At 35.7% G+C, this 24,936-nt stretch overlaps 2 protein-coding genes across 2 annotated transcripts in view; both read right to left on the reverse strand.

The window, feature by feature from the left end:
* LOC136813408 (coiled-coil domain-containing protein 60-like) overlaps nucleotides 1-24,936 on the reverse strand; it is a 108,665-nt gene that overhangs the window by 13,354 nt on the left and 70,375 nt on the right. The window lies entirely within an intron of this gene.
* LOC136813407 (uncharacterized) overlaps nucleotides 12,320-24,936 on the reverse strand; it is a 47,142-nt gene continuing 34,525 nt past the window's right edge. The window contains exons 7-10 of the mRNA XM_067069926.1: nucleotides 17,449-18,590; nucleotides 17,016-17,118; nucleotides 16,049-16,205; nucleotides 12,320-12,446 (exon numbers count right to left, since the gene is read on the reverse strand). Of these exons, the coding sequence (XP_066926027.1) occupies nucleotides 12,377-12,446; nucleotides 16,049-16,205; nucleotides 17,016-17,118; nucleotides 17,449-18,590 (1,472 nt within the window). The 3' untranslated portion in view covers nucleotides 12,320-12,376. The remainder of the gene's footprint in view (nucleotides 12,447-16,048; nucleotides 16,206-17,015; nucleotides 17,119-17,448; nucleotides 18,591-24,936) is intronic.

The raw sequence follows: 24,936 nt of genomic DNA on the forward strand, positions 1-24,936 counted from the left end.
TTATATCTGGACAGACTTTCGCTAGATAATTTCAAAAAATAACTCCAAAATATTTTATCTTTCTTTTTTGAAAGCTAATTAAAATGAAATGTTCGGGGGGTACTACCCTTGCCGACTGACGGGGGTGCTCTGCTGAGGTTCGAAAAATGGACCCTACATGGGACTCGTTTTTTTCAAAAATGTTGCCGAAATTTGCAAAAAATTGACCCTAAATGGGACTGAAATTCCAGCATTTTCCTCAAATTTTCTACTTTTTCTCCAAATCTTCCAAGAAAAGCACCCTATGAGGGACTGATTTTTCTATTTTGGTGTTTTTGTGACCCTACCTGGGACTTGTAGCGGTTGAACAAGGTGCCAACTAAGCTTTGAGCTTTGCTTTCTTTTTCAGGTATCCTAACCTGAAAAATTGAGAAAAATTTAATATGTACGCTTAAAAAGGTTTTAACAGTAATAAATTGATAAAGAATCGTCCCTTAGTTAAAATTGCTTGTCCCACTTCATTTCTACCCCTATTTACAATTCATAAAACAGTTAAAAGAATATCTGGCCACACCGATTTAGCTCTGTGTTACCTTTATCCCCTTCATACTCCGTAATAGAAACTACTCTCTGAAGCTTCCCATATAATGATTTATTTCACATATTTGTCTGACACGTCCAAGAGAATATTTATTCAGTAAAAAGAGCTGAAAGCTGAAAAAAGGGAGATAGATCTTCCATGTCACGAAGGCCTCGGATAGTATTATATTATTCATCTCTAGCCCTATTACCATTCATACAAATTAAGAACCATTTTTAAAATCTTTTTCCTTTTTTGATAATATTTCACTCCAGATTATCTTTTTAACAAGCACAAAACCGCTATCTAACTCGAATTCTATCAAAAGTTGCAGCCTTTTTTGTCTCCGCTGCAAATTATATTATTGAGACGGAACGAACGAACGAACGAACGAACGAACGAACGAACGAACGAACGAACGAACGAACGAACGAACGAACGAACGAACGAAACGAACGAACGAACGAAACGAACGAACGAACGAACGAACGAACGAACGAACGAACGAACGAACGAACGAACGAACTTTAACATTGGACAAGTACGATAGAGGAGCACCCGAGAGAAGTGTCGAGTAAGGCTTGTAAAGAATACCAATGCCAGTTCAGAATAAATAACATCCAGGAATTAATGCACCATACATTTCTTTTATAAGAACCAGTAAGATTTTTATGAGGCTCGGCTGTTCTCATTTTTTAGCACTTTGAGCATCAAATAGGTATTTTAGGCGTTATACCAAATTTTTACTACTTTAACCCCTAAATTGCTTGAAATTGAGTAATTTCAGACTCAGCATAGTTCTTAAAATTGTTCTTATTTTTTGACGATTTTGAGCCTCGTTGTTCTTATAAAAAATTGTACTGCACATTCACTAGTCTATACTAGACGTCACCTGCAATTAACAAAATGAAAAATCCCGGTTTTTGGTGAGGTGCTCGCTATATTCACAGTCTTACAAGTTTACAAAATGTTGAACTCACCGTTAAAAACTTTCTGGAGCGTTTTCCCAGTTGTTCTTTTAGTTGTTCCTACAAAATACCAAAATTACCAAAGTTTTTTTATTTTCTACTTTTGCAATCGCGATGACGATTTTCTTTTTATATAGAATGTAGAATGAAGATGAAAATGAAGAAGTTTCCTTTTGAGCTTCCTTTTTCGACATACGTACTTTGAAACCGTATATCTTTTAAATTTCAATTGAAGGGTTTAATTTGGCAAATGCCGAATTAAATTCGCCAAATTAAAATCGCCAAATTTAATTCACCAAATATAATTCCTGCCAAAATTAATCCACTTAAAAGGGCATACCATACCGGCATCATCAAAAACGACATTTGAATTAGACTTTTTAGAGTATAGTAAAACAGTGGAAAATGAATTATACCCTCAGGTCAATATTAAACAGTTGGACAAAGTTTAATCCGATATGCAAAAATGGGCGTGCAAGAAAAGACATTGGACGAGACTTTGCAGAGTACTTACTGTTATCTCTTGATCTCTTGGTGCAAAAGATCGTCCTCCACTTCTTTGGTTGAACCAAAAATCATCCGTACTACCCTTAAATAAGAGTTCAAAAATGTCTTTTAGTCCTTTAAGTGCCAGGGTCCTTTTTTCTAAGTTTTTTAAGAAAATCGATAGTTCAACTCATATCTCCGTATATAGAAGGACTTAGAAGCTCGTTCATTGCTCGTTGGATAGCTTAGAGTTTCCTCTTATGGAAAGGATGGGTGAGGTGGGCGGCGGTTAAGGGTAGGGTTATCTGGCACCCAGATGGTGAAATTTTCATTCGACACGCTAAAGCTCTGAAGATTGGGAAAATTTTCAACATCTGGAAGGTTTACATTACGGAATTTTGCGAGACCGCGTCAAGAATTTTGCAGCGGGAGGTCTGGTAACCCAGCCCTCGTTCTCGGGGATTGGTAGAATACGTAGATGGTGTAAATTTAAAATTTATACAGATGTCTGTAGATTTACGGGTAGAATTATAATTCTAAAAAATATGTAGATTCATATTTATACAGACATCTGTAGAATTACGGCAAATTAGTAGATTGCTACACAACAGAGTCTATATTGTATACACCACAATGAGTAATTTAGCGCTGACAAGTAAGGGCGAAGAATACAATGTGGGGGAGTCACGTAATACCGGATAAATAGCGATCTAGACAGTTAGCCTAACTCGTCAGTTAGACTGTTTACTCGTCACTACAAAAGTTCTTAGGTCAGGGGTTTGGAGCTCGAGTCTCGAGCGCGCTTAAAGTGAAATCGTACTAGAATATCTACAAAATCAGTTGAATTCTATATTCGACATTATATGTCAATATTAAAGAGTGCCGTAATTCTACAAAATTTATACATCTACTTATTTTGTAGATTTTCTTGTGAGACTGGCCTGCAATTTTTTCATCAAGATTCAAGTCATGTTTTGATATTCTATCGAGTTCAATCTTGTTTTCATTCGGCCATGTTTTTGTATTAACAGCATCTTTCCAGCATTCGCTTTTGGCCAGCTGGTAGGTTTTTTGTTTCTTGTTTTCTCTTTTTGCCTTTTGGTCTTTGTGTGCCTTTCATCCGGGTCTTAGGACGTTTATTTTCAACTCAGATTTATTTAAGTTTAGTTTTTCTAAGTTCATTATTCATAAAGCATAGCATCTACTTTCATATTTTCAATCAATTTTTCGCATGTCAATAGGTCTAGCCTAGATTCTCAATTTTATTTCAAAAACTTAGTTTTGTCACTTTTCTATCACCGCTCCTCCCCGCCAGGCTTTCAAGCCAAGGTATGTTATTGGTATAAAGCCAAGTCTCGAAAAGTTTTACCTCAATGTAAAAGCTCAAATTAAACTCCTGGTGTATACGTGATTTGAATATTGGAAAGGCTTCAGTCTTCATTTGGCTCAAATAAATCAATTTGTTTATTGGGGGAGTGTAAAGTTAACAACTTTTAGTCAAAAAAATTTTCAAATAATAAACACAAATATTTTATTTCAATTTTCAAGTATTTCTCTTTCAGTGTCATTTTGTTCGTCAGCGTCTTTGTTTTTCCAGCGTTTTCCTTTGTTCTGCAGTGTCTTGTCTCCCTTGTGCGTCATCCGTTTCTTTTGTTCAGTGTCTCTTGTGCATTCTCTTTTCAGTTTTTGTTTCCCGTATTAATTATTATTTATCATTATCTTTTGTCTCTAATTTTAAGTAATTATGTACGAATTCTCAAATGACATTTTTATAGTAATATCAATTTAACTAGTTATTAATTTTTGTTTGATAAAAAAGACCTGCGTTTTCTTTTTTACACATCAGTTAAGAGTATGTATGAGTGGAGTTGACATCAATTTTTCATCAAGATTTAAGCCATGTTTTGATATTCTATCGAGTTCAATCTTGTTTTCATTCGGCGATGTTTTTGTATTGACAGCATCTTTCCAGCATTCACTTTTGGCCAGCTGGTAGGTTTTTTGTTTCTTGTTTCTGTTTTTGCCTTTTTTCTTTTGGTCTTTGTGTGCCTTTCATCCAGGTCTTAGGACGTTTTATTTTCAACTCAGATTTATTTAAGTTTAGTTTTTCTAAGTTCATTATTCATAAAGCATAGCATCTACTTTCATATTTTCAATCAATTTTTCGCATGTCAATAGGTCTAGCCTAGATTCTCAATTTTATTTCAAAAACTTAGTTTTGTCACTTTTCTATTTTTCAGTTTGAACTCTTGTCAATAAATCATCAATATCAATCAAACTCTTGAGTTCCAAACACAGCCCTTCTCTGCGCTAAGGCTACACGAGGCACTTTGTTTATTTTTGAGTTCTTTCAGCCCAGCCATTTTGTGCTTGTTTAAATTTCTTATTGTTGATCTTTCTGTTATGCGCAGATATGTAATTTTTGCGCAGATATGTAATTTCTGCGCATATATGTAATTATTTTGCGCAGATATGTAATTTCTGCGCAAATATGTAATTATTTTGCGCAACTATGTAATTTTGAGCTGCGCAGATATGTAATTAAATTTCTGCGCAGATATGTAAAACACGACCTTTTGGTTTTTTTTTGAAAAACTGACTCGATTTTAACATTAATTTTTCAAAGTATTTAATCGCATTGTTCTTGGACTATGACAGACATTTGGCGATTGTTGTTTTTCTTATAAGCATCATCTTTATAAGAAACAAGTCAATATCTTTTTATCAAAGTGATACTGGCTTTCGGCGATTGGTTCTATCAAAGCAACTAGGGGACAGTGCTAAATGACTTATAAGCATCAACTTTATAAGAACACGATTCATAACTCTTACATAAACCAATAGATATTAGCTTTTGGCGTTTGGTTCTTTCAAAGCAAATATAGGAATGTGCTTAAGCTAGAAAAATGTATTTTTCTTATAAGCATCAAATTTATAAGAACACAACTCATAACTCTTAAACCAATGATTATTAGCTTTTGGCGTTTGGTTCTTTCAAAGCAAATATAGGATTGTGCTTAAGCTAGAAAAATGTATTTTTCTTATAAGCATCAACTTTATAAGAACACAATTCATAACTCTTAAACCAATAGATATTAGCTTTTGGCGTTTGGTTCTTTCAAAGCAAATATAGGATTGTGCTTAAGCTAGAAAAATGTATTTTTCTTATAAGCATCAACTTTATAAGAACACAATTCATAACTCTTAAACCAATAGATATTAGCTTTTGGCGTTTGGTTCTTTCAAAGCAAATATAGGATTGTGCTTAAGCTAGAAAAATGTATTTTTCTTATAAGCATCAAATTTATAAGAACACAACTCATAACTCTTAAACCAATGATTATTAGCTTTTGGCGTTTGGTTCTTTCAAAGCATATATAGGATTGTGTTTAAGCTAGAAAAATTTATTTTTCTTATAAGCATCAACTTTATAAGAACACAATTCATAACTCTTAAACCAATAGATATTAGCTTTTGGCGATTGGTTCTTCAAAGCAAATATATAGGATTGTGCTAAGCAGAAAAATGTATTTTCTTATAAGCATCAACTTTATAAGAACACAATTCATAACTCTTAAACCAATAGATATTAGCTTTTGGCGATTGGTTCTTTCAAAGCAAATATAGGATTGTGCTTAAGCTAGAAAAATGTATTTTTCTTATAAGCATCAACTTTATAAGAACACAATTCATAACTCTTAAACCAATAATCATTAGCTTTCGGCGATTGGTTGTATAAGCAACGAGGGGACTGTGCTTAATCAGGAAATTTTTGTTTTTCTTATAAGCATCAACTTGATAAGAACACAATTCATAATTCTCCAAACAATAGATATTAGCTTTCGGCGATTGGTTCTTTCAAAGCAAACATATGATTGTGCCTAAAAAAGAAACATTAATTTTTCTTATAAGCATCAACTTGATAAGAACACAATTCATAACAAACCAATGATTATAAGCTTTCGGTGATCGGTCTTTCAAAGCATAAATAGGATTGTGACTAAAAGAGAAACATTTATTTTTCTTATAAGCAACATTTTATAAGAACACAATTCATAACTTTTAAACAATATTTGTTAGCTATTGTTTGATAAATCAAATCTCTGAAACTTAGAAAATTCTTATAAACTAATGTTAGATTTAGGAAATTTCTCTATTTCTTTCGATAGAGCCGTTGCAGAATGCTGATTCCACATAGAAAAAAAAAAAAATTTCTCTCCTTTTAGATGGCTTGAAGTTGAATATTTTGCCTTGGTTTAATTTATAGGGGGAAAATAAAAAAGGCATCTAATTTTTTTAAATATCTTTAACAATCAGTGTCAAAATATTCCTGAAATATATAACATTCTTCAGAATTTAAGTTCGAATCACACCTTCAATAACCCCACTCTATTTCATCGGATAATTCAATCAAATATAATGACTTTGCTCGTAGAACCATGAAAAGGAAAAGGAAGTTTTTTATCATAAATTAGTCCATGTTTTGGTAGAGACAACCAATAAAATTTTACTTTATTTCACGTAATGTAAGAAATGCAATCCATATCTTACAAAATCAATAAAGTTTACCTAGATGCGAGATCCGAGTCGAGGTTTTATCGAAGATCTCATTATGTTGTACTTTTTTTATAGGTTGTACTGAATCTTTGCTTACATGCTAGAGGGCGCATCTTTTAAAAGAATTTGATACCTCTTTTTTTTTTAGGTTTCGCCTAAAGATATTCTTAACATGTTCTCCCTTGTTCACTTTGTAATAACTACCGTTTTTTTCAAATAAACGCCCTGGCGTCTTTTTAATTTTAAGACTTTCGGAGGGGTGTTTATTTGAGGGTATATACCATTCTTACCAAGAGTTATTGATTCTCATAAAGTAGTGCTTATGGGAAGAAGTACTATGCTCATAATATTATAGCCTTTCCTGTTACTTTGTAAACTAATTACGAAGGTAAATGACCGTCTATCAAGAGTTATTGCTTTGATTCTTTTAAGTAGTTGCTTATAAGAAAAAATAAATATGCTTATCTATGCGCCGTCCTTTTTACTTTGTAAGAATCATTACCGAAGGGTAATGACCGTCTATCAAGAGTTATGCTTGATTCTTATAAGTATTGCTTATAAGAAAAATAAATTATACACATATATGCGCCCATCCCTTATTTACTTTTTAAAAACTAACAAAACGAAGGGTATCACAGTCTATCAGAGTTATTGATTGATTCTTATAAAGTAATGCTTATAGAAAAAAATATGGTCATTATGTGCCGTTCCTTGTTTACTTTGTAAGAACTAATTACCGAAAGGTATATGGCCGTCTATCAAGAGTTATTGCTTTGATTCTTATAAAGTAGTTGCTTATAAGAAAAATAAATATGCACATATTATGCGCCATCCCTTATTTACTTTGTAAAAACTAACAACCGAAGGGTATATCACAGTCTATCAAGAGTTATTGATTTGATTCTTATAAAGTACATGCTTATAAGAAAAATAAATATGCTTATATTATGTGCCGTTCCTTGTTTACTTTGTAAAAACTAATTTCCGAAAGGTATATGGCCGTCTATCAAGAGTTATTGCTTTGATTCTTATAAAGATGATGCTTACAAGAAAAATAGTCATATCCATTTTAGGCGCTATTCCATGTTTGCTTTGAAAGAACCAATCATCGAAAGTTAAAAACTTACTGGTTGATAGTTATAGGATCATGATGCTTTAAAAGAAAAAAAATAATTATTCTCATTTAAGGCCCTATTCTATTCCATTCAAAAGTTATGGATATTTTTCTTATAAAGTTGATGCTTAGAAGATATTACTCCTTGTATTTGATAGATATTAGCTAAAATACCTAAGTCTTAAAAAAGGTAAAAGTAATGGTAAAATCTATCAAGGGGTACCATTGATTTAAAGGTTTAATTCGCGCAGTTTTACATTATCTGCGCAGCTCGAAAATAATAGGCGCGCAAAATAATTACATATTTGCGCAAAAATTACATATCTGCGCAAAATAATTACATATATGCGCAGAAATTACATATCTGCGCAAAAATTACATATCTGCGCACAACACTTTCCTTTACAATGATTTTATAATGCAAGTCTCTAAAACATACTGAGAAGTAAGTATTAACGACAAACCAATACAATTTACCATTAAAGATGCTACATTACTGATCTCTTGATAAAAAAAAATAGTCATCAAATACGACAGAGATAGAACAACAGAAGTTCAGATGTTATCATTCCAGCCGCGGCTTTCTTATACTATGCGTAAAGTAATCGTTTTGCAACCAATTTTCCAAAAGCTTTATTATTATCTTTAAGGTTAAACCTCAAATGTTTATAACATAAAACCTGGTTAACGGTATATTAACGAGATACCAGTGGATACCCCTCAAAGCCACACAACGCCCTTAAAACCTCTTAGTCACCAAACTTAATTTAATATTGTATAATTCACTTTTTTACAACCTCTTCTGAATATACGATCATAAAATTATTTTAAGAATTTCAATTATCGCAAATTGTCGTAAAATTCGAAGTTATTCAAAACTTTATCAAAAAACCCTTCAAAAAATCAAGTTTTTTGGACCTAGAGATTACACAATTGAATTCAAGGTCATAAAACCTATACTTTTTAGGTACCTATACTTATGGTAGTATTTTCTTCTTCATGGTTAGACTTCAAAGTTCTATTTTATCAACATGAAAGGGGCTTCGGAACGAGCGTTCCGTTTTCGCAAAGCGAAGTATCGTTAACTCAAGAAAGTTAGTAGCATATTGTTTTGGGAATAGATTTCTAGCACGTATTTGATCAATCGAACCACGGTTCAGCACCTGAATTGCAATTTCAAAGTTTCAGTAAGATGTGAGAAAGGGGTCGATGTTTGAAGGTTTTGAGGTGTATTTTGATTTTAACGTACATAGTTTTGAAAATATTTAGGTACCAATGATCTAGCCCCCTTGACAAAAGCGATCATAGTGTTCTCTCATTCACATTTGAATGTTATTTTGAAACCGAGCCTGTAGGTGCGAAATACAATTACAATAAAGCAGACTACGAAGCGATGAAAGGAGATCTTGAAAATTCTGAATGAGTTACTGATTTCATTAGCAGGGCAGAAGACACTAATGAGTGCTGGAATATGGTACGAGATAAACTTCTTGACCTTAGGAACCAATACGTACCATGCACAAAAGAAGAAAAATCTTATAAAAGAAAGAGGAAATTTGCGATTTCTACAGAACTTCGAAAAACCATCAAAGAAAAGCGTCGTCTCCACCGCAAATGGATAAGGTCGATTGGCAGATCAACAGAACAGAGAAGTAGAGCTGAATACGTGATAACAAGAAACCTTGTAAGTAGAAAAATAGCACATACAAGAAGGAGGCTAGAAGAACAAATCTATGATCAAGCGAAGAAAAGTCCCAAGAAATTCTAGAAACATATTCGAAGCTCCATGAAAACAAAACCAGAAATTTCTCCTCTCCTTCTTGACCCGAAGGATAACTCATCACTCTGTTATAAGGATGAAGATAAAGCAGACGTACTACAGAATCAATTTTGTAGTGTTTTTACACAAGAGCCTACTGGACCACTACCAGAATTTGCATCACGTACAGACTCATGTGTAACTTTCGATCTCACCATTGAAATGGTCCGAAAAGAACTGAAAGGCGTGAACCCAACAAGTCACTGGAACCAGATGAGATTCATTCTGCTATGTTGAAGGCGTTAGTTTTCTATATTGCTGTCCCCCTATGCATTGTTATTTTCAAATCCTTCCCAGAAAGTACACTACCGGATGATTGAAAAATCGCGCACGTATCCCCGATCTATAAGAAAGGAAAAAAGAACTTGGCAGAAAATTACAGGCCAGTTAGCTTGACATCTATTGATTGTAGATTGATGTAAAGAATTGTTAAAGATCAAATAATGAAGTTCCTAGTAGACAAAAAGTTACTTTCTGACAAAGCACAGGAGCTGGGAAAGATCAACATCACACAATTATGATTACTTGATAAATGTGCGACTCAATATCAGAAAGTAAGTGGAGATTTATCTATTCGACTTGCCAAGGCTTTTCATACAGTCTACACCCAGATTCTAAGAAACCAACGCATACGTATCAAAGATACGTAGACTGGATCATCTTTCTTCGGATCGATATCAAATGTCAAGGTAATGGAAACTCTAAAGGAGGTAAAGACTCAGCGGTGTTCCACAGGGAAGTGTTCTTGGTCCATTACTTTTTGCTGTTATATATCAACGATCTACCTGAGGTTACAAGCTCTGGTATGTACCTCTTTGCAGACGACACTAAGTTTGTTGAGGAGATAAATAGTGCTGAAGATGCCATTCGCTTGCAACATGATATCGATGCAATGGAAAGATGGTCAAAGGACTGGCTACTCAAATTCCACCCAGATAAATACCACGTGCTAACACGAGAAAAATTTTGGAACATCAAACATGTCTATCCATACAACATAGACGGGTTAATCCTGAAGCACGTGGATCAAGAAAAAGATCTCGGAGTTATTATCGTTAGGGAACTAAATTTTGAAGAACACATCTTTGATAAAACCAAGAAAGCTAACTCAAGCGTTGGTCTGATCAGCAGAAGTTTTGACTTTCTTTCGTACGACCATAGCGTTCGTACGACCTCATCTTGAGTACGCTCAAGCCGTTTGGTCTACACGACTCATCAAACACATCGATGCCATCGAGAGTGTTCAGCGATGGGCCACGAGACTGGTTAGCAGGTACAAGAAAAAATCTTACGAATTCCGTCTCCGTAAGATTAACCTTCCGACACTGAAAATCAGACGTAAAATTGACAATATGGTTGAAGTATATAAACATCTTAACGTTTATGATAAGTCATCAGCCTGTGAAAAAATTGTCCTTCGCGAACGCCCGAAACGTCAGCACGATTTAGAACTACAAAGAAACTTTGCAAATAGTACTGGTAATACTTCAATCGTTTTCAAAATTTACTTTTCAACCCGCGTTTTTGGGATTAAACACTACAACTTTTTCCCGGCATTCTCAACGTAACATGCTTTACTCGTTTAGTTTGAAGCTAAAAGGGCTAAAGATGAATATCTTGAATGGGAAATGAAGCCATACAAACGCTAGATATTGAAAGTAAAATTTGTCACGAGAATTCAAAAAATGAGCAGTGCGAAAAAAAAGAATTTCAATTTTACTTGCTTAGGAAAGGTTGAATATTCTATTCTTTCTAGCCTATCAGACTTTTACCTTGAGCCTAGCTGCTGCTACTCCAGCTTCTAAAGTTGTTTTCTTCTCGTGCATTCTGTCAATGCGATCTGCATTACTCGATCTAAAGGCAAAGTTGGAGGTTTTTTGAGTAAGTCACATCTCACATCGACAGAGTTTGATATGTTTTTTGTTAAAGCCATCTTGAGCGTGCCTCCTTAAGAAATTTTTTACAGTAGTGCTTTTATATTTTTAAAAGCACTTTCTACGTGAATTTATAACTATATTTAACACACACACCTATCAACCCTTAGCAGTGCTGTCGGTTTTTTGAGAAAACTGGTAACGAATTTACAACTAAATAAAGGAATATTTTTTTCTCGGCGGACGGTATTTCTTGGCTGTCTCTAAAACAAACCAAATAAATTCCAGCCAAAGCTATATTTTCTATATACGATATATTTTCTCAAGTCCCTGAGGTAGAGTGAAAACTATTTATAGCATTCGAATAGTTTAACTAAATTGAAGTAGGCCTAATACAAACAATAACCCTCCCTCCACAGTTCCTGATCAGGCATTGCTATTCCGAGCTGTAGCGTTTCCAGGCCTGTTTCCCGCTTTAGATTGTATGTCGAGAAACGTTTGTTTCCTCGAATGCTTTGGACCAATAGGACACTAAAGCAAAAGAACTGAGGTTACTTTACTTTTGAACGGAAACAACACCCTGCAAAAGCTAGCTTTCTCTTAACCAAAACGTTAGAAATTCTGGGGAGACCGTTGTTGATTTGCAGAGTCTTGGATCCATAGAGAAAAATGGGCTCAACTAGAGATTTAAATATCCTGATTCAATGCAAGGGTATCTTAAATTATCACAATGGTGCTCTTACGCTTCTGTTTTCAATTTTCAAAAAGAAGTTTTTTTTATCTAACTTCATTACCAGTCTCCTTAAAACCTGACCGCGCCGCTAAGAAAAGATAGGTGTAATCAAAAATATCAAAAAGCAAAATATATGCCAAGGCTTAAGTAAAAAGCAAAATTTAAAGTACTAAAATAGCAAACCAAACATGCCAATAAATTGTATTTACCGCTGATGATATATCAAAATGTACATAACCAGCTTATGTTCTTTTGGGTTCTAAAACTTACCTCGTTAAGTTGGATTCACTGGCACTTCGTTTAAACTTTTTTTCCAGCAAGCCCATGGCAATTTGACTAAAATCAGACAAATTCAATAAATAATTTGATTATGCTCCCAATTAAAGAAAATTACTTTAAGGGGGTAGTCATATGAGAAATTTGAAATGTCATTTTTTAAACTTTTTGTTATATCTTGTGAAGTAGTAAATATTTTTCAATGAAACTTTCCACAATTGTAGCACAACTATAAAGGATATGAAAAATTAAAAAAAAAATTCTAAAAATAGCAAAGACGGGGGTAATATCGTCCAGGGGGTAAAGGCTATAAAAATATTGTGTCACCTTTTTAGGAAAAGCTAAGAAAGCTATTCAAAAAATTTTTTCTGGTGAAGGTTAATATTATGAAAGTCTCCAGAATGAGTGGAAAAATTTTTCAAAATTTCAAGCCAGGGGTCTGGAACCTAAATTTGTACTTTTTCGTTTAAAAGTCAAAAATGATTTTTTGAAAAACGCTTCATTCATCTGAACTTACCATAATGGAAAAACTACCTGAATTTCAAGTCAATAGTTTTCTAATCCTGAAAGGCGACAGGTGCGCGAAAAACTTAGTGTAACGTCATAGGTCAAGGTCGCAGGTCACAGGTCACAGGTCAGTGATGCGGTTGACTCTAATCAATGCATTGCAGAGGAAAATGTTGGAAACACAAAGAAGTATCAAAAACAGATTCTCAGCAATTTATCCATGTAAAACCATTTCAAACATCAAATTTAACCCTGTGCTTTATCGTCTTTCGCATGGTGCGCCGTGTATAACGCAGACCAGAAACGCATATTATACGTAAAGGGATTACCATTTAATGTGTAATGTTATAGATGGTTACATATAATAAAACACATCGCTCTAAAACTACCTTCTCAGAGAACTCACGAGCTTCTGATTGGTGTAATTTTATATCCAGCCATATTGTCATCATCATATTCGGTATGCTAAATATTTTTGTTGTTTTTCTCTTGTAAGACATGATATTTTGTGATTCTGTCAATATTTTTGTCAAAAATTGCATTACAGGAAAACAATTGGAATGAGAGAGTTGTAGCCTCGAAACCACTCGCTTAGGGACTCACAAGCATGATTGGTGCCGTTTTATCTCCATTCACACTATCAACATCACATTCTGTATTATAAATATTTTTCGTGTGTTTGTCTTTTCTTGCATCAGATTTTATGATTATGTTAATATTTTTGTCAAAAATTGTCATTAAGACGTTAAAATAATAACTGAATAATTAATTAGTTCCATCCTTAAACCACTCTCTTAGGGACCATGCTAGACAGGAACCCGTCTGCGTATTTTTTTTAAATCTGATGAATACTTGACGGGTCAGAGCTGTGAGTCCGATTTTGGACTCAAAAAATTTACAGTGGGAAATTCGAATTTAGCGCTGTCCTCACTTACTAAAATAAAAACCAAATTTCAGAAGTTGCGCTTTCTTTAAGAAAGTGTGACCAGTGAAACAATAACAGGATTTGATTGGCTGTGTTTTCAACCGTTATTAGGATATGGGAAATTCAAACTGTCAGCCCATACCATGCTATATATTTCGCCATCAGTATATAGAATAAGAAATCATAGCATGGATCTCCAGGCTAGGACCATGCAAGCTTCTGTTTTGGTGCCATTTTTTATCCATTCACACCATCCACATCACATTTTGTATAATAAATATTTTTCGTGCTTTTGTCTTGTTAGGCATCATATTTTATGATTTTGTCATTATTTTTGTAAGTAAGTGTCACTAGGTTGTTATTCTATTCAATTGTCATTTTATAATCTAAATAACATGTATTACTTTTTTGTAATTTAATGAGTTATGTATTGATTTTATGTTATGATCTTATTATCTTTTTTTCCGGTCTGCACTTTGTTGACCTGTGACCTGTGACCTGCGTTTTACACTAACCGCGCGAAAACCCCCTAAAACGTGTTTTGAGAAAACGGCGCAGAAAGTTGAAAATAGAGGTTTTTCTCAATTTTTCTGCGATACATTGACCGTTTTACAAAATTTTTACTGTGGTTGACCAAAATGGATTGATACATAACTTTTAATGTTGAAAAGGTACTGGAAATACTAAAATAGTCCAAGTTTTTTGAAAAAAATGGCCTTTCACGTGCTCCGGGAATCTCCAAGTATTTTGCGTCAACTCTGCGTACAACGCGTAAACATGGCTTTAAGTCAATAAAAGTGCATTTTCTCATCAAAAAACATATTGCCAACAAAATATATCATCCTTGTGCTCTCTCAAATCTGTTTATATCATTTACAGTTGAATTTCAGTGTTGATCTTAGGGAAACGTGTCTTCAGGTTGAACGTCAATCATGCATAGTTTTACTCAATTTTCCAGGATCGCCTCTGGCACCATGAGTGCCATGATTCATCAAAGACTAGATTTCCACTGGATTTAAGAATCATAATGGATACATCATTGAATGTGTTTGGTTCCTTGCTTCAAACCTTATTCAAAGTCTATAGTCCATCACTTTGAAAAGTTTTTTTCGATGTACAAGTTTTACTGTTCGAAAACATCAGTTCGCAGAATCGAATTGTTGCTTTCACTCAAAATATAGGCTTCCAAAGCTTTCCCAGATGTGAGAAATGAAATGAAACATTCAATAATATCATAATTCAATCCAAAACAATACATAAGCTCAGTTTCCATGTCAAAAACACAGCTGACTTGTGACTGCCTCCAAAATGTGAATGTTTTTGAAAATACCACTTCTTCGGTTACCATCTTTAATTACGTCATATTAAGAAATCCCGGGGAAAAAAGGCGGTATTGACTTAGACGCCCAAAAAGGGCGTAAAAAGAGCTTTCATTTGGTATGTCATGATGCTATGTTTAGAGCAGCCATACGGAAATGAGGCCCTACCTAGCAACGGATGCGATTTCCCGTTGCTAAGGAGAAAATTGTATATCAGGGCTCATAAGAAACCCAATATATCGGCAGATATTTATGCTACGGCCTTGAAATTTTCAGGGTATGTTCAGGAAGGATAAAGGATTCTAAAAAGCCCTAAATCCCGAAATTGATAATTTTTTCACCAATTTTCAAAATCTCATATGACTACCCCCTTAATGAAATAAATGCACATGTATGAGAGATGTAATGGAAGGAAAAGGCTACAGTAAATGCCACCCCATCCCAAAAAAATATATATGTAGGTCCCCTTTATTACTAAACTTTTTTTATAAGAATGGTGTTTTTCCATTTCATCGTGGATATTCTTAACTATTTGGGGAAAATCATTCTAAAATATTTCTTAGATTAGGATTAAAATTGAACCTAAATTTTTAACATGTAATGCATATCCGAAGCAAAAAAATGACATTTTCGTGAAAGTTTTGAGCCTCCGGGGTTGTAATTGGCAATTTACAGATAAAAATGCTTTAAAAATGACACTGTTGGGAGAGAATATTTTTACAATTTTGTGTACAACCAAGTAAGCATGTTGTTAGTTGAAATACGCATTACTAGCACCGCGGAAACTTTATCCCATATTATTCTTAATTTTTTTAAACAAATTTCATCATGAATATTCTTATAAACTGTATTCTTATAAAAAGGCATGTAGCAAATCCTCTTGAATTGTTCAGGTGATTTAATAGGCATACCGTGTAGAATAGAAATTTGCATCATCTGAATTCTCATATTTTGCAATGTCAAACAGTATCTCCGTTGCCTTCTTCGTGCACAAAGCTGTTTTATCGTTAACCATATTTTTCTTTTGAAGCGTTTCAATTACTTCATCTAAATTAGATTCTGATTTGCCTAATGAAATGAAAAAAATTGAGAAAAACTTTAAGTCTGTGTTAAAAAGGCGTGCGGTATTTTTAATTTTGGCAATAACTTTCTTGTCGACTAAAAAAACAACAAAAACACACATTTTAGGGGTCAACCATTAGAGCACTTTCTTGCAAGTATATCTAGCCATCGAAAATCTTTAAGTCAAAAATTTTTATCTACTATGTTTTCAAAGCCCAATTTTGAAATATAGTCCAGATTTATTTTGAAATTTTCTTTTTTACAAGGATATACTCTTTTTGAGCTGCAGACTAAATCATTATTTCCATACTAATGAAAATATCTATGAACGAAAATGATTGAGTGTTGAGTTAAAAAAAAACGAGTTGCGAAAAACTGGGTTATGACGTCATTTGAAAAATTCTGACATGAAAATACAACTGTGAATTAATTGCGAAAATTGAGAAATGGGTCTGAAAAACATAAGAGCAGCGTGTTTTTGCTCGAACAGAGCGGGAGTTAAGCGTGCAAAAGGTGCAGGACGGGTAACGGGAGGAAAATTCAACTTTTCCTTTCGGGATTAAAGTCCCTGGTAGGGTAATCTCCGAGCAGATTCTGATACTTCGCGCATAGCAATAGCACTTATTCACTCTAAAAGCCATGGCAGCTCCGTATGGGAATCTGCAATTTCTGAAAATTTGTGTCCATAATATATAATCAAATAAAAAACAACAACATTAAACCATGGAAATTCACACTGATTCACAGTTTTTGAAAACGAAAAAAAAGCAATTGTGCTGTGCCTGACGCAAAAGTAAGATAAACTGTAAAATGTACCTCCCTTAACAGTGACAATGGAGAGTTTAGTTCTTGCTCTTGATAGGGCTTCGCCAAACATATGTCTACTGTGAATGTCTTCCTCATTCCATAGAACTAACACCTGTGAAGAAAGAGAGAAATTCAAATTGAGTGTAAACAACATTACCTTATTACCTTAAAAGGAATAAATTTTATTGGAAAGAAAATATTTTTTTTGCAGTTATGTCCGCCAAATTAAGTTCAAAAATTTATTTATTTCGCAATTCGTAAAATCTCGTCTTTTTGCTTATATGCAATAAAGATTTTTGTCCAAAAATATCCTGCAACGCAACTACAACGCCAAATTAAGTCCCGATCAAACTAGATTTCTCCACACAAACTTTCAGCAAAAAATGAAGAAAATCAGCATGCTTCAAATTTTGGATGCTCTTATAAAATAAACGCCGTGTACCTCATCACAATCCATGCCTCTACACCCACGACAATCAACCAATAACGCTTCGACATCATTTTGCCATTTTCCGATGATTGTTTCTTTTGTTTCTGTACTTGGTGCATGTTTACCTTTGATATTATCTGTATACTCCACAAAGCGAACGTCAGAATTACCCAATGCGCATCTTGCAAGAGGGAGTAACTCAATAGAGTTGCAGATGAACATCCATTTGTTTGGCTTTCGCTTCTTCTTAACAAAACTTGTCAAGAAATATGCAAACTTTTCTACATCATTTACAGCATCAAGACGCAATAAATATGGGATATCACCTTCAACTCCAGAGCCATCCAGAAAATCTGTTGGATAATGAAATGTTGAGATGATTTTAGATTTACTATCAGATGGTCCATTGGATAATTTGCATAGCGCATCTAGCTTTAATGTCGGAGCTTTGATTGCTTCTTGATGTGGATGATTTGGAGATTCTACTGATTGGATTACTTGTGGATCAAAGGTCACGGTTGGTTGAACTTTGGAGGAAGCCACCGCTTGATTTTCAGATGAAATGGCAATCTTTTCTTCATTGCTAGGTAAAGTGTATACTGCTTGTTTCTTCTCAGTCATAATAAGGGATTCCTTGATAGCATCTCCAATTTTAGACGAAAACCTCATGGTACGTTGAAGCTCAAATTTGGTAAAATTCAATTCATCAAGGGAAGAAGAAGAATATTCTTTAGTGGGCTGAATTTCTTCAAAGACTCGGTGTTTTTGGCAGCTTTGAATAGCTAACAAAACATGAAGTTGATCGGAAACAGTCGAATTGAAAAGAGTATTTAACGCTTCTGCATCTTCAGTACTCATATCTTCACTATCATACTCATCAATGACTGCATAGATTTTATCATTACCAGAGTTGTACTTTGTTGAGATGTAATTCAAACAGTCATTTAGCGATAACATTTCGCCTGAGCCACTCTGCGGTGAAAGGTCGACGACACAATTGAACTCGGCACCGTCGGTTTGGCACATTTTCTTCATAAGGACATTGAGTAAAGAGTATTCTTCGAAATTGATGTAAAACACTGTAAAGTCTTCCTTTTTGCTGAATTTCTGGATGGCTTGGTTGACGATTACACTTTTGCCTGAACCATAGGGTCCTATTGAAACATAAACAAGAAAATAAACCATAAGAATACTAGAACATTAATTCTTTAGCTTTAAGATCAGGGGCGGATACAGGAATTTTTATCACTGTGTGAAAATTCCGGTTTACCCCAATTTTTCCAATATAATCCCGATTTTTGAATCCGATAATTGAAGGAATACTCTACCCCATCGCTACATGCCACACACATGTATATAACACCTTTGATTCACTCTACTTATAAGAGCACATAATCATAGTTTCAAAATGTCCTCATGTTAGTTTATGTTCTTGTAAAAAACTTTAGATCAGACTCAGAAAGAGAGAAAACTTCGTGATTTTATGACGATAAAATCTCCGAATATCTCTGGAATATCCGCTATGACTGGCAAGAAATAAAAGTCATAACTCAAACCCACATCGACCTCAATTCGCTTTCTCGCAATCAAAACAAGATGTCGGAAGAAATGTAAGTTGTGGTTTTATCTATTATCATCCCACTAATCACCTTGGATATTTTACAAAGTGTTGCATAATCCTTTCTTTCATTACTTGATTGAAGGATACCTGCATAGATTGTGTTTGCTCTTCCATCGCAGCGCGTTGGGGAACAAACGGAACCAAGAAACCCTTGCAACCATTACGTGGCTGAGAGAGGGCAGTTTTGTTGTCTTTCAATCATTACTTGATGGGGGATTTCAATATGTTTTCTCGTATTTTTCGTAGAACTGCAACAAAATCTCACGAATCTACTGCTACTGAATCAACAAGTACTGGGGGTACTGAAGAGAATGCTGTTCATGTCGAGAATGTTACTACAAACCAACAAACTCTGACCTCTCCCACCCTTACTAGTACGGCTGCTTCTACAAATGTTCCTACTGGGACTGGGAAGAGATCTGCTTTGCCTTTGGACGGTCATCTGCAACCAGCCCCAAAATTAGCCAGATATGAACTTGACGAGAACGAAGATGGTAGAGTCTGGGAGATGAGGGAAGCCCAGGCTGTTTATCTAAATAAATATCTCTCCAAGCCACGTCAATAATTGTCAGATTAAGAAAAAAATCTTAGACGAATCACCCACGCCAATAAACATAAAAAATGTTCCAATTTTGGACACCCATATAAAGGAATTGTTACAAGAACATTCTAAATTAGACGTGCTTCATAGGGACAAAACACTCAAAGGCATACACGATAGTGTCCATGCGGTATTGGGTCCTATGTGCATCATTTGGGACATGGTTGAGTCATAGCGCCAGGCGCTCTTGGACAATGATCAGGAGGACACCTTGGCAGAACCCGCAAGATTATTTGATCAGACTATAATTTTACTTGCTCAATGCTTCAATGATATTTCTTACCAGCGAAGACTGGAGGTACTGTCCAGCCTCATAACAAGTCAACCTATGGTCAAGGACTAAACTGGATAACCCAGGGAATCCAGAACTATTTGGGCCTTCTTTTGATGAGGAACTCTCGAAAAATTCATCGATTCGTTCGAAAGCCCGGACGGCTTTTACCGCACTGAAGAAGCCTCAATCTGGTCTGCAGACCCGAGGACGTGGACGTAGGCGTGGTTACCCACGTGGACAGTCCCATCATACGGTTGGTTACAATAATGGTTACGGTCGTGGTGGCAATTTTTCGGGTGGAAGATGGCCCTTTCGGTGGAGCCCTCGCCTCAGAGGTGCAAGAGGCAGAGGGCAGTCATTCAGAATGGGTGGAATTCAGGCAACAGAGGAGGTAAGAGATGTTTCCATTCCAAATTTTATCCCACTTCACAAGCTGGGGAAGGTTCATCTAGCCTTAAGGGGAATGTTTCCGATAATGCCAGAGGGTCACATAAAACCGGTAGGGAAGATCAAGTGTTTCCCTTAATGGAGGAACCACTTCAATCCAGAATTCCACCTGCTTGTCCATTGAAACCGGACGAGATGAAGCTTGTAGACAAAGAGGTAGAGGAGATGATCCAGAAGGGTGCAATCCAGGAAGTCTCCCCAATACCAGGCCAATTTGTAAGCTCAATATTTGTAGTAGAGAAGAAAGATTCAGGATATCGTCCGGTCATAAATTTAAAGAAATTGAATCAGTACATCCCTTACCAACACTTCAAGATGGAGTCTTTAGATCTGTTAAAGGATCTTCTCCAAACCAACGATTTGATGGTGAAAGTGGACCTCAAGGACGCCTATTACTCTGTTCCTCTGAGGGACCACTCACAGTATGTCAAGTATGTCAGGTTTCATTGGCGAGGGAAGCTGTATCAATTTCTTTGCCTGTGCTTCGGACTAGCTCCTGCTCCCAGGATTTTCTCAAAACTTCTGAAGACTCCAATGACCTTACTCAGGAGACTGAACATTCGTTTAGTGATCTATTTGGACGATATTTTGATAATGGGTCGATCAAAGGAAGAGATAGAGGTTGCCAGGGACTCATTGATTTTCGTGCTACAGTGTCTAGGTTTCACTATAAACATGAACAAATGGAGTTTCTGGGGGTAGTGATAGACTCAAAAAAGATGATGCTATTCTTGCCAGAAAAGAAGAAATTAAACATAATTGCCATGTGTCAATCTATCATAGAGAAAAAGAAGGTTTCTCTGAGGACCCTTGCAAAGATTATAGGGAAACTGTCATCTTCAGCAGTAGCGGTTCTTCCTGCCCCGCTTCATCTCAGGATTCTTCAGCAGACCCAAATAAGGGCGTGGCTTGTCAACAACGATTTCGAGACAAAAGTGGAGGTATCAGAAGAGATGAAAGAGGAGCTCTCTTGGTGGGTGGAAAACCTACATCTGAGCAACGGGAAGAGATTGGACTCTCCATATCCAGATCTGGTGATAGCATCGGACGCCTCAAAGGAGGGTTGGGGTGCAGTCTGTCGTGGTCAGAGAACAGGGGGGCCTTGGTCTCCACTGGAGAGGGGCACTCATATCAACATACTAGAACATACTAGAGCTCAAAGCAGCATTATTGGCTGTGAGGACCTTTCTAGGAATATTTCCCTCTACACAGTTTCTTCATCTCCAGATGGACAATCTCACAGCTCTGTCCTATGTTGTCAAGCAGGGAGGTACTCCGAATCAGGAACTTTGTCTGTTGACCAGGGAGTTATGGAACCTTCTGTTGTCGAAAGGGATCACAGTTACAGTAGAGTATCTTCCAGGGGTTTTGAATGTTATAGCCGACTACGAGTCTCGCCATATACAGGACTCAAGCGAGTGGATGCTCTGCCCAACAATATTCAATCAAGTGTGTCAGGTTCTGGGGATACCAGAAGTAGATCTATTTGCTTCCAGAGTTCCAAAGTATTTTGCTTGGAAGCTGGGTCCGTTCAGCATAGGGAGGGACGCCTTTCAGACAAGATGGTCTCAGCCCAAAGGTTATGCCTTCCCCCCTTTCTCTCTGATAGGAAGGGTTCTGAGGAAGGTAGAGGTAGATCAAGCTACACTGATTTTGGTAACTCCAGTGTGGCAGGGTCAACCATGGTTACCCAAGCTCCTCTAAATATCAATAAGGAATCCAATACTTTTACCTTTTCAGAAGGATATGTTGAAAAATCCAAAGGACGAGGGTCATCCATTGCTGTTAAACAATAGTCTAAGATTAGCAGTCTGGTTAGTATCAGGGAAATTGGATTTGATTGTGAGCTATCAGAGGGGGCTTCCAACCTTATCAAATCCTCCCGTAGAAAAGGTACAAGGTCTCGTTACCAGTGCGCCTGGACTAAGTGGTCTGGCTGATGTTTGCGGAGACAAGTTGATCCTGTCTAATGCCCTGTAGCCGAAATTTTAAACTTCTTGGCAGATCTTTTTTAACAAGAATTACAGTATGATACGATTGCAGGTTACAGTTCGGCTTACCATGACCCTATTGATGGGTCTAGAGTTGGCAGTCATCCTAAAGTTACTACTTTAATTACCGCTGTGTTCAATGAAAGATGTCCGAAACCTAGATTTTGCTTTGTTTGGGATGTTGAGACTGTTCTTAGATAGTTGAAGTCATTGGGTAATGATTTGTCAGATAAAATGCTTACTCTGAAAGTCACTATGCTCTTGGCCCTAACTTCGGTGTGCAGGGTACATGAAATCAAGTTTCTAGACAAAGATTATATGGTTACCACGAGTGAGACGGTTGTGTTTCATTTTGGAGCGGTTACTAAGACCGCCAGACCGGGTAAAATGAAACCACCTGTTGAGTTTATAGCCTTTCCTCAGGATCCTATTTTATGTGTCCTTACCAATCTAAAACTATACCTAGATAGATGCAAAGGCTGGGGAAGAGATAAAGGCCAATTATTGGTTAGTCATATTTCTCCCCATGACCCGGTGTCATGGTATTGATGTTGAAAAATTCAAGGGGCACTCAACACGGTCAGTTTCTTCCTCAAAGGCTAAAAGTTTGGGTATTTCTACCAAGGAAATTCTGGAACGAGGTCATTGGACTCGAGAGTCAACATTTCAAAAGTTTTATTTCAGGCCAGTAGATGGGGAGAGTTCGGGCGATAGTTTTCAACGGAAACTTCTTAGCATCAGTCATAAAGGGCTTTGAAGAGAGGTCGATGTGGGTTTCAGTTATGACTTTTATTTCTTGCCAGTCATAGCGGATATTCCAGTATTTATCTGGCGGAGATTTTATCGTCATAAAATTGAGGATTGTGCAAGGGCGCGAAGCGCCCGTAGTGCAATCCAGATTTTATAAGATAAAATCGAAGCCTAAAGATAAATACTGCCCACCCAATCCCTACCCGATTATAGCGACATTGATATTTATTTCCTTTTCTTCTATTTCTTCAGGTTATGGGAGTCGTGGTGGTTACAACAAATGATTTGTATCTATTTTGAGTTTTTAATTAAAAGAATATACGATATCAGTTCAATCGAACTTATTCATGTTGTCTTTTACTTTTTGTATTTCCTTAATGCTTGCTCGAAAGCTTTAACTTTAGTACCTTTTTCTTAGTTTGTGATGGGATCGAAGTCTTGTTGCCTTTTCTTTAAAAAAATTTGAAAAATTTCGACTAATTTATTTTTTCAAAAGATGCTTGGTTTGAGTTATTTCATTTATTTATTTATTCCAGTATTTATCTTTAGGCTTTGATTTTATCTTATAAAATCTGGATTGCACTACGGGCGCTTCGCGCCCTTGCTCAATCCTCAATTTGTTTACACGTAAATCGCGATAGTGTGAAGGGTATGAAAAAGTGGTCTCACAAGTCTGAAGGAATGAAAATTCGTGAAAAGTATGCAAAACTATGTAATTATCGTCACGAAATTCTGCCAAAATAATCTCCACCGTTGAGGTATGATAACAAGATGAATGCGACTCCTTCAGTAAACTTATTACGATGGAGAGTCTCTCTAACTCAAACAAAAGCTTCTTTGACGTCATTTTGAACACAGAAAGTGAAACGTATCAACAGATGTACCTTTTGAACATTTTGTGTACAGAAAGCATTTATGTTTCTTTGAAAGAACAAAATATTTTTTCTATAAGAAAAAATTTATAGAAAACAATTTTAGTGTTTTTAATTTTTCGAATTGAGAAAATTGAGTGTGTGTTCACATACCCTGTATCCGCCCCTGAAGATCAAAGAAAGCCGCTTCGAAAGTATTTAAAAAGAGTTTAACGGCAATTTATGTTTTTTACCGTATACTATTTTAACTATGAGCATTGTACTATAGTGATAGTGAAATGCTTTTATGTGAGAATGAAATATTTTGATGTGAGAATGAAATATTTTGGTGTGAGAATGAAAGGTTTTGGTGTGAGAATGAAATATTTTGATGTGAGAATGAAAGGTTTTGGTGTGAGAATGAAAGGCTTTGAAGTGGGAATGAAAGGTTTTGGTGTGAGAGTGAAAGGTTTTGGCGTGAGAAAGAAAGGCTTTGAAGTGGGAATGAAAGGTTTTGGTGTGAGAATGAAAGGTTTTGGTGTGAGAATGAAAGGCTTTGAAGTGAGAATGAAAGGTTTTGGTGTGAGAAAGAAAGGCTTTGAAGTGGGAATGAAAGGTTTTGGTGTGAGAATGAAATATTTTGATGTGAGAATGAAATGCTTTGAAGTGGAAATGAAAGGTTTTGGTGTGAGAATGAAATTTGGTGAGGTTTTTGTGTGAGAAATGAAGGTTTTGGTTGTGAAATGAAGGTTTTTTGGTGTGGAATGAAAGGCTTGTGTGAGAATGAAAGGTTTTGGTGTGTGAAAGAAAGGCTTTGAGAATGAAGGTTTTTGGTGTGAGAATGAAAGGCTTTGATGTGAGAATGAAAGGTTTTGGTGTGAGAATGAAAGGCTTTGATGTGAGAATGAAAGGTTTTGGTGTGAGAATGAAAGGCTTTGAAGTGGGAATGAAGGTTTTGGTGTGAG

The sequence above is a fragment of the Clytia hemisphaerica genome, unplaced genomic scaffold (genome assembly GCF_902728285.1).
Source record: "Clytia hemisphaerica strain Z4C2 unplaced genomic scaffold, Clytia hemisphaerica genome assembly, whole genome shotgun sequence".
Taxonomy (NCBI): Eukaryota; Metazoa; Cnidaria; class Hydrozoa; order Leptothecata; family Clytiidae; genus Clytia; species Clytia hemisphaerica.